The sequence below is a fragment of the Pundamilia nyererei genome, unplaced genomic scaffold (genome assembly GCF_000239375.1).
Source record: "Pundamilia nyererei isolate P.nyererei 1_Seehausen unplaced genomic scaffold, PunNye1.0 scaffold00615, whole genome shotgun sequence".
Lineage (NCBI taxonomy): Eukaryota > Metazoa > Chordata > Actinopteri > Cichliformes > Cichlidae > Pundamilia > Pundamilia nyererei.
Window position 1 is genome coordinate 2,485 of NW_005188016.1, and position 10,786 is coordinate 13,270.

Genomic DNA, 10,786 nt, shown 5'->3' on the forward strand with positions numbered 1-10,786 from the left:
CAGTGAGAACTTTGAAGATGAAACGAGGCTGGGTCTTCCAACATGACAATGATCCAAAACACACCGCCCGGGCAACAAAGGAGTGGCTCCGTAAGAAGCAAAGCGTCAGGGTGGGCATGACCAAGATAACAAAAAAAGGCTCTAGAATCTGAAATGGAACTAACTTACCTTACCTTCAACTAATGGTCAGTGTCTACCTGGAACTTACATAAGTACAAACAGCAAAGAAAACGAACAACGCCACCCTCAGGTGTGACCAGTGTTGGGAAGAAACGGAATACATGTACTGCCGTTACGTATTTAAAATACAAAATATGACTAACTGTATTCCGTCACAGTTAACACCATTACACCTTCAAAAAGGTGGTATTCAGAATACAGCTACTTTGTTAAAATAAATGGATTACACAGCGGTCTTTTGCTGTTTCATATATTAGTCTACGCCCTCTCTATTTTTGGTAATTCCACGCCAGTGGAAGCCCAAACAAATTATGATTATGACACCTGTTTATTTTACGTGTAGTTGTTTTTTTCCCTGTGTAATAATATTCAACATTGCTATCAATACATTTTTCAAAAAATGCCTCTCAGTGCAAAATGGGTTCAAAGACATAAACAACTGTAGGATACTGTTTGTCCGTGATTTAGACAGGGGGAACAAATCGTGGCAGGATCAGCCTGATATTATTTGTATCCCACTATAACTTTACTGTATAAAGAACTAACATCTCCAAAATGTCAGCAGTAGTTTGTCATTACAACAAGTGTTTGGGAACTAAAAATCAAGAAGGTGGGATACTGTTTGTCCCTGATTTAAACAGCCCAGCGCTGCTCCAGACGAAGGGAAAACCAATTATGCAGGGGAGACCTACCCTGGCACTTGTGCAGGTGAAGCCAAAGGGAACGACATGCTTCACCATATTTTCTAGTCTTTGACTTAGAATGAAGTTGGTTTGGAAACATATTCAGCTATGCTTCATCTCCTGCTTTGCGTTTGTGTGGGCGCCCCGTGCTAGCAGTGTCCAAGCGTTGTTGTTTTTTTTTCCTTTTCATACCGTGTTCCCCCTTCAATGGCTCTGTGCCCCCCCTAGGGGGCGGACCCCACACTTTGGGAAGCTCTGCTTTACTCTCATTGAGTAACGTAACGGAATACGTTACAAAATACACTTTGGAGCATGTATTCTGTAATCTGTACTGGAATACATTTTAAAAGTAACCTTCCCAACACTGGGTGTGACGACCAAAGACAACACACAAAATCATGACCTGGGACATAACACTTAATGAACTTACACATAAGCTTCATATTATCTAAATATGTGTTGTTATTTTACTCAGAGTTTCTTCTAAAGTGTCAGCCTAACCTGAAGAAGAAGATCCAGTTTGTGTTTGGAGGAATCGCTAAAGCAGGAAACCCAACCCTTCTGAATCAGATCTACATAGAGCCCTACATCACAGAGGGAGGGACTGCAGGGGTCAGTGATGAACATGAGGTCAGACAGATTGAAACAGCATCCAGGAAACCAGACAGACCAGAAACAACAATCAGACAAGAAGATATCTTTAAAGCCTCATCTGTTAAAGATAAACCAATCAGAACAGTGCTGACAAAGGGAGTGGCTGGCATTGGGAAAACAGTCCTAACACAGAAGTTCACTCTGGACTGGGCTGAAGACAAAGCCAACCAGGACATCCAGTTCATGTTTCCATTCACTTTCAGAGAGCTGAATGTGCTGAAAGAGAAAAAGTTCAGCTTGGTAGAACTTATTCATCACTTGTTTCCTGAAACCAAACAAGCAGGAATCTGCAGCTTTGAAGACTTCCAGGTTGTGTTCATCTTTGATGGTCTGGATGAGTGTCGACTTACTCTTGACTTCCACAAAACTACAATTCTGACTGATGTTACAGAGTCCACCTCAGTGGATGTGCTGCTGATAAACCTCATCAGGGGGAAATTGCTTCCTTCTGCTCGCCTCTGGATAACCACACGACCTGCAGCAGTCAATCAGATCCCTCCTGAGTATGTTGGCATGGTGACAGAGCTCAATGGATTCACTGACCCACAAAAGGAGGAGTACTTCAAGAAGAGATTCAGTGATAAGAACCAGGTAACCAAGATCTTCTCCCACATCAAGACATCACGAAGCCTCCACATCATGTGCCACATTCCAGTCTTCTGCTGGATCACTGCTACAGTGCTTGAGGATGTACTGAAAACCAGAGAGGGGGGAGAGCTGCCCAAAACCCTGACTGAGATGTGCATCCACTTCCTGGTGGTTCAGGCCAAAGTGAAGAAAGTCAAGTATGATGGAGGAGCTGAGACAGATCCACATTGGAGTCCAGAGAGTAGGAAAATGATCGAGTCTCTGGGAAAACTGGCTTTTGATCAGCTGCAGAAAGGAAACCTGATCTTCTATGAATCAGACCTGACAGAGTGTGGCATCGATGTCAGAGCAGCCTTGGTGTACTCAGGAGTGTTCACACAGATCTTTAAAGAGGAGAGAGGGCTATACCAGGACAAGATGTTCTGCTTCATCCATTTGAGTGTTCAGGAGTTTCTAGCTGCTCTATATGTCCATCTGACCTTCATCAACTCTGGAGTCAACCTGCTAGAAAAACAGCAAACATCCTGGTGGTCTAAACTTTTGCAAAATAAACCTAAAAGGAAAAATCTCCACCAGAGTGCTGTGGATAAGGCCTTACAGAGTCCACATGCACACCTGGATTTGTTCCTTCGCTTCCTCTTGGGTCTTTCACTTCATACCAATCAGATTCTTCTACAGGATCTACTGACACAGACAGGAAATAGCTCACTGAACAGTCAGGAAACAGTCCAGTACATCAAGAAGAAGCTCAGTGAGAATCTGTCTGCAGAAAGAAGCATTAATCTGTTCCACTGTCTGAATGAAATTAATGATTGTTCTCTATGGAAGGAGATCCAAACGTCTTTGAGTTCAGGAAGTCTTTCAAAACAAAAACTGTCTCCTGCTCAGTGGTCAGCTCTGGTCTTCATCTTACTGTCATCAGAAGGTCTGGATGTTTTTGACCTAAGGAAATACTCTGCTTCAGAGGAGGCTCTTCTGAGGCTGCTGCCAGTGGTCAAAGTAACTAGGAAAGCACTGTAAGTGTTTAGAGATCCTGTTTAGTCCTGGTGATTCAAATGTGCTGGTACTGACTGAAACTTAATTTCTTCTTTCTTTTTCTTTTTCTTGTCATTTTCTATTCAGTCTGAGCTTTTGTAAGTTTACAGAGAGAAGCTGTAAAACTCTGTCCTTAGTTCTCAGCTCCCAGTCTTCTAGCTTGAGAGAGCTGGACCTGAGTAACAATGACCTGCATGACCCTGGCGTGAAGCTTCTGTCCGCAGGACTCAAGAATCCACAATGCAAACTGGAAACTCTGAGGTCAAGTAACATTAAAAAGATAACTGAAAGCTAATTTTCATAATTTAAAAAACTTCTACCTTGGTTAGGATTGTCTTTTCTAATGTCAATTGTCAAATGACGGTTTACTAAACTTCATCACTAATTTCTGGATTTATTTCCATTATTTTTATTTTGTAATTAATCTATCCATCCATTTTCTTCATTACCTGTTTAACTTAAGTGATTAAAATAAAAGATGGAGGGATTATCTTGTGAGGTACAAGTACCAAGCACTCCCACTTATTGTTTTTTTTTTTTCAATTTAATGCTTAATTCTTTATTGAGGAAGTGGTATATGTTTGGCCAAACAAATCTGCCAAGCTTAGTGTCGGGACTTAAAAAATATTTTTATATAACTGAGTCACCTTGTTTTTTTATCTTATTTTTATTTTTTATTTAAGAAGTATTCAGAAAGGACTCTGAAGTTTTTCTCTGCTTAGTATTTATTTTGATGGAATCAACCTGTTTGATCGAATGAGAAGAAAAGTGAATTAAAGTATTTTCTTTTGCTTGTGTTCGAGGAGTGAACAAGAGTCTTGTGTTGTTTTGTTTGCCTCCAGTCTTTCAGGTTGTCTTATCACAAAGGACAGCTGTTCTTCTCTGGCCTCAGCTCTGAGATCTAACCCTTCCCATCTGAGAGACCTTGACCTGAGTTATAATCATCCAGGAGACTCAGGAGTGGCTCTGCTGTCAGCTAGACTAGAGGACCAACAATCGAAACTGAAAAACCTTAGGTATGGGAGGTCTGGTACAGCCACAGACAGTGTGTGATAGTCAATCCCTTTCCTTTACTCAGCCTGTCCATCATGCTGAACAAACGTGTTACATGAACAATCACACAAGTAGCAAACGTTTTTCTTTTCATGACAGTAAAAGTACTAATTGGATATGAATGTATGTGTGTAGCATGTCTTCAAGCAACTCCAAGAACAAAAATTGGCTTACTCAGTTTGGGGTGATCCATATATGCTAAAAGAAGACTCCAGGCTGAAGAATACCTCTTTTGTATTTTCACTTCCTGCAACTTTTATTAGTGTTATTGATTAGGATATAATTATTTCAAAAGGTCATTTAATTTGTCATTATTTGTTAGATTTATTTTTATAACGTTGCCTAATGGTTTGCCAGAACCTCTTCAAGGCAGATCAAAAGTCTTTTTCCTCTGCGTCACCAAAATCGTCTTGCTACTTTGCTTCAGCTACTGCCGAATCTGCATTCCATTTGGCCTCCTTGTACCTGTTACCTGCCTCTGAAGTCCCACAGCAGAATATGGTCCATTCCCTGCCAGCTGTTCCCATCACACCCTCACTATACATTTAGGAGGGCGAGGTCTGTCCAGCATCCTCCCTTGCCACCTAATCCAACTCACTACCAAGTGGTGATCAATTGACAGCTTGGCACCTCTCTTCACCAGAATCTGATAATACTATTATTATTGTTGTTGACGGTCAGCGTTTGTTATGGATAAAGTGTAATTTGCACAGAAGTCCAATAACAGAACACCACTCGAGGTCGGATTGGATCAGGCAGGCCTTTCCCAACAGTGACTGTTGGGAAAGGCCTGTATCGGGCATCCCTGCCGACTGAGGGCTACTCCAGACTGGAGCAGAGTTTAACCCCTTCCCAGGAGATTAATTCCAGAGCCCAAGCCATGCACTGCAGTGAGCCTGACTATATCTAACTAGTATCTCTGAACCTCATGCAGCAGCTCAAGTTCCATTTAAGTCAGCCTTAGTAGCTGGGTACAAAACCACAGGGCCCCGCCACTGACTGTCACCCTACACACATTTCACCTGACCCCTCAAGTATATAGTCCAGAGTAGAAGTAATAAATGCACAAACTAGTTTTTTAGCTTCACTCTGAGTGAAGATGGTTCTAATGTTAGAGATACTGATCAAATGTAAGACTAGCACAGTCTTACATTTGCATGATCGTGGCTCAAGAGTTGGGAGTTCGCCTTGTAATCGGAAGGTTGCCGGTTCGAGCCCTGGCTCCGACGGTCTCAGTCGTTGTGTCCTTGGGCAAGACACTTCACCCATTGCCTACTGGTGGTGGTCAGAGTGCCCGGTGGCGCCAGTGTCCGGCAGCCTCACCTCTGTCAGTGCGCCCCAGGGTGGCTGTAGGCTACAATGTAGCTTGCCATCACCAGTGTGTGAATGTGTGCGTGAATGGGTGGATGACTGGATATGTAAAGCGCTTTGGGGTCCTTAGGGACTAGTAAAGCGCTATATAAATACAGGCCATTTACCATTTTAACACAGTCCTAGCATGGAACCCTGATCTCCATAATTACCTTAGTGTAATTTCCCTCTGATTGTGAAAAAGAATCCCCATTTACATGAACACAATAGAGTCTATGAGACAACCATTATTGCATTGTATGTATTACAAATACATGTAATGTTGATGTGTGAAATACACTGAGGTGGTCTGACCCCCCTCCTACCTTTAGGTTGAGGCCTGCTGGAGTCCGATGGTTGAGACCAGGTCTGAGGAAGTGTAAGCGTGTTTTTGATGTGATTCATGAATACAAAGCAGCACACATTCAACCATCTTTAAACTGTCACATCACTCATTCACATCTGTGATGTCAGTAGTCATTATCAAAGAGTCAATCAATGAACAGATGATGGATGAGTAACTGCAGCTGTATTGTGTTTGTTCTCCTTAGATATCTGTGAACCCACACCCAGCGCAAACACAATACATACAAAGATCAAGCTGTCTGACAACAACAGGAAAATGACATTGGTGAAGGAGGATCAGTCATATCCTGACCATCATGACAGATTTGAGCTTCCTCAGCTGCTCTGTAGAAATGGTCTGACTGGTCGATGTTACTGGGAGGTGGAGTGGAGAGGGAAGGTTGATTTATCAGTGAGTTACCGAGGAATAAAAAAGAAAGGAAGCAGTAATGGATGCAGGTTTGGAAGCAATGATCAGTCCTGGAGTCTGAGGTGCTCTGATGACGCCTGTTACCATGTCTGGCACAATGATGAAACAGCATTCATCTCCTCCACCTCCTCCTCGGTCTCTCACAGAGTAGGGGTGTATGTGGACTGTCCTGGTGGCACTCTGTCCTTCTACAGAGTCTCCTCCGACACTCTGATCCACCTCCACACCTTCAGCACCACATTCACTGAGCTTCTGTACCCTGGATTTGGGTTCTGGTCACCTGGTTCTTCAGTGTCTCTGTGTGCAGTTGAGTATGAGTAGCCTCATCCATTAGAAAGGCCATAGAGCAGATAATTCTGTCTGCACATGGGTCTCTTTCACTCAGAAACACGTTTTCTAATTCACAAATACATAGACTATCCACATCATTAAAGTCCCTTTATTGTATCTTCCTCTTTATTTAGAAATTAAAAATGCATTAATTAAAAATCTCTGTTAAAATATAGCTACTCTCAATGCAGTCACAGAAAGGAATTTGAAGGGCAAACTGTTTTGGTGTGCAGTCTAATAGGTTAGAGGAAAGGAGCAAGACCACAAGTTTATGCACGGAGAGAGAGGATATGCAGATGATTGGAGTGGCAGGGAAGGATGCTAGGGATAGTGTGAGATGGAGGCAGATGATCCACTGTGTCAACCATAAAGGGAGCAGCCAAGATTAGAAGAAAAGAAAAAAACAGCTTTGGTGTGCAGTCATCCTGCTAGCACCTTTGGCAGCCATACCCTGGGAGGGTTGATGGGCAGTATTAGTAGTATCCTATGGGCACCGTATTGTTAATATTTGATCTAATGATTAATATTTTTGCTACAGACAAAGAGTATTTACATTATGTACTAAATCATTCTGTCTGCCTCTGTGTCTATGAGAACAAAGTTGAGTAATTCTTCTTCCCATCTTATATCCTGATACTAATGTTGTGCCTTTATCCTTTTCAGGATGCAAGAGGTAAACTGACTTGGGATAGAAAACTTTCAGACAGGTAATCAAATAAATAAAAATTCAACTGGGTTATGCTTGTTAAACTGAAGCATAGCTTATCCATACACTTTCATTCAGACTTCATTGAACAGAGGAGCAGTTTGCTCAACACCTGTTGATCTAACTCATACTTTGTGGGTATATTGCTGGAGACCTGATAGAGGGCAGTAAAGACAGTGAAGTTATTTTGATGACCAGTTGGCACACTCTACATCAACAGTCCATTCAGGTTTTACTTTGAGTGGGCATTGTGGATTCTTGTTTGTGTGTTGTTTCTATAATTTCTGTGTATTGTACCTTGTTCTACATCGGTGGGCAAAGTGGTGATGCTCCATTGGCTGATGGAGGGAGAGGAACTGGCTGAAGGAGGGAGAGGACCCCAGGCCTTCCTGGAAGTTTTTCAGGCCACTGTAGAGGTTTGCTTCCAAACTGGAAGCTGGTTCCACAGAAGAGGGGCCTGAAAACTGAAGGCTCTCCCTCCCATTCTACTTTTAAATACTCTAGGAACAACAAGTAGGCCTGCAGAGCGGGAGCGAAGTGCTCTAATAGGGTGATATGGTACTACAAGGTCATTGAGATAAGATGGGGCCTGATTATTTAAGACCTTGTATGTGAGGAGCAGGATTTTGAATTCAATTCTGGATTTAACAGGAAGCCAATGAAGGGAAGCCAAAACAGGAGAAATATACTCTCTCTTTCTAGTCCCTGTCAGCACTCTTGCTGCAGCATTTTGGATTAGCTGAAGGCTTTTCATATAGTAAAGACTGCAGTCAGCTTGTGCCTGAGGCAACCCTTAATTCTGGGGACAGATTTAATAACCTGTTGGGGCAGTGTGTGGGGATGCGTTCACGACCTTTGGTGGTGTGTAGTGTTTGTGCTGTGCTCAGTGGTGACATGTGGTCGCCCGACACTGACTCTAGGGAGGAGGAGACAGCAGGGCATTCTCGTGAGGCCCGCTGCCACCGGTGATTCACTCCATGGAAGAGTTTCCACTAGAACACTCTCATGATGACACCCAAACAAATCCTATGACCAAGTGATAAAACCAGTTGTCATGCTACATCAATAGTCCATTCAGATTTTACCTCCTGGACCAGTTAGGCACTGCTTGCCACAAAAGTGCAATAGAAAAGGGCAACAAATCATTTGGAGTTACGCTCCACAGAAAACTCCATGTATAGGCAAATCCATAAATACTGAACCACGAATAGGCGGTGGTTGACTGCACTGGTTATTTGAGATCCTCATTGGAAGATTTAATAAAGTTAATTTAAACGAAATTGTAAACATACACGGCAGACCCAGTGGCATTTTGATGCTTTTTATTAAAGCTTTGACGGTTGCTGTCCACAATACACACAGAGCTGCAGCTCTTCCGCTGCCTGCTCAACACTATCACAACAACAACGCCAACCACAGGACCCAGTACAATATTTAATTCGGCGGGGCGTGATTGCAGATGCCGTGCAGGTGCGTCCGCCTCCTCTGCACGGCACCGCAGGCCACACCCCACCACAAAAATGTAGTCAGTTTTCACTTGAGCCTTTACCTGTTAGTGTGCTTGTGTCTGCAGTGTCCCAGAGAGGTCGAGTACAACTTCCAGAGACACACGTGAGTACTGAAACTAGTACTGAGTTCTGTCATCAATAAATCTAGTTAAAAAGTGTGTTTTTGTATTTAGTTTAAAGCTCTGGAAAACACATTCTCCTCACATGTTTAAGATCGAAAACCATGAGAATACAGTCACGTTAAGAACAGTTAAGGTTAGTCCGATAATCTGAATGTGTGTATTTCATGTGTTCTTTTTTACGATGATCGTGGCTCAAGAGTTGGGAGTTTGCCTTGTGATTGGAAGGTTGCCGGTTCGAGCCCCAACTTGGACAGTCTCGGTCGTTGTGTCTTTGGGCAAGACACTTCACCCATTGCCTACTGGTGGTGGTCAGAGGGCCCGGTGGCGCCAGTGTCCGGCAGCCTCACCTCTGTCAGTGCGCCCCAGGGTGGCTGTGGCTACAATGTAGCTTGCCATCACCAGTGTGTGAATGTGTATGGGTGGATGACTGAATGTGTAAAGCGCTTTGTGGTCCTTAGGGACTAGTAAGGCGCTATACAAATACAGGCCATTTACCATGATTTACTTGATGGTTCAGCTTTGATCTTAATGAGTGAAATGTATTTTCAAGTAGAAGGAAATGATGCATAAAAAGCTGCAAAACCTTTGTGATGTCAGCTTTTTGTCTTCTAACCTCAGTGGACTCGGGATTCGAGCTGGATCATACCACAGCAGAAACAGATCAAGAGGACGTGATGGAGGTGTGAGAACAATGACCAGGTCCTGACGTTCCTGATCATAGATTTGTAAAATACCTGCTGCAGCTTGGTGACAAAGAGGCCATCAGCAATGAAAATTCACTCACAGTAGAAGTTGGTTTTATTCCATCACTGCGCAGATGTTTGTGTTACCAAGCTGCTTTTAGCTCTGCACCTGTTCCAACTTGAATGTGTAATTCCAGTCCTGTCTCCTTGTGAACAGCATGTTAGAGTTAAGTTTGTTTCTTCACTCAACACTCAGTCAGGTTATTGGTCCTAAAAGTCCTGATCATGTTCCTTTCTGAATTCTAGTCTCCAACAAGCTTCCAACATGCAGTTCAAACTGAGTCTGCACGAATCTTCTACAGGTAATGACAAGAAATCCACACCTCCACCTTTTTACAGCCCATCAGGTAATGTTTTCTTTAAATTAGACTAACTTCAGCACCCTGATGTGCCATTATGTTCCTGTTAGACGATCATGCAAACAAAAAGTTGAGTGGACAGTTCCTGCCATAACACGATTGCATTGTATAAACGTGGTCATTTTTCTCCCCACAGAATGAACACAAACAACACCTGAGTGTGTCAGGACCTTAATCTCAGCACTGACTCTTCAGTGTTGCTGTGACGTAATGCATGTTGCTAGAGTTATTTGAATTTTCAGCTACACAGTTGCTCACAGTTTTTCTGATGTTTGGCAGCTTGTTACAAGCTCAAAGAAGTCCTGCCATTAATTAATTCTTAATTAATTATTAATTCTTAAATATGATCAAATCATCTCTAATAATTGGCTATGTACCACAGGCCTTCAAGCTGGCTGTAGTTAAACCTTTACTCAAAAAGCCATCTCTAGACCCAGCAGTCTTAGCTAATTATAGCCCAATCTCCAACCTTCCTTTCACATCAAAAATCCTTGAAAGAGTAGTTGTCAAACAGCTAACAGATCATCTGCAGAGGAATGGCTTATTTGAAGAGTTTCAGTCAGGTTTCAGAGCTCATCACAGCACAGAAACAGCTTTAGTGAAGGTTACAAATGATCTTCTTGTGGCCTCTGACAGTGGACTCATCTCTGTGCTTGTCCTGCTAGACCTTAGTGCAGCATTCGATGCTGTTGACCATAAT

The 10,786-nt window shown here is 42.8% G+C and overlaps 1 protein-coding gene across 1 annotated transcript; it reads left to right on the top strand.

Annotated features, from left to right (window-relative positions):
* Window positions 1-1,338: 1,338 nt before the first annotated feature.
* LOC102207864 (protein NLRC3-like) lies at window positions 1,339-10,357 on the top strand (the record flags this gene model as incomplete). Its single annotated transcript, XM_005754641.2, has 9 exons — window positions 1,339-3,121; window positions 3,228-3,401; window positions 3,983-4,156; window positions 5,876-5,922; window positions 6,095-6,624; window positions 7,312-7,355; window positions 8,928-8,965; window positions 9,603-9,664; window positions 9,974-10,357. Coding segments are annotated over 9 exons (2,912 nt in total), but the record flags the coding sequence as incomplete, so codon positions are not given.
* Window positions 10,358-10,786: the final 429 nt, after the last annotated feature.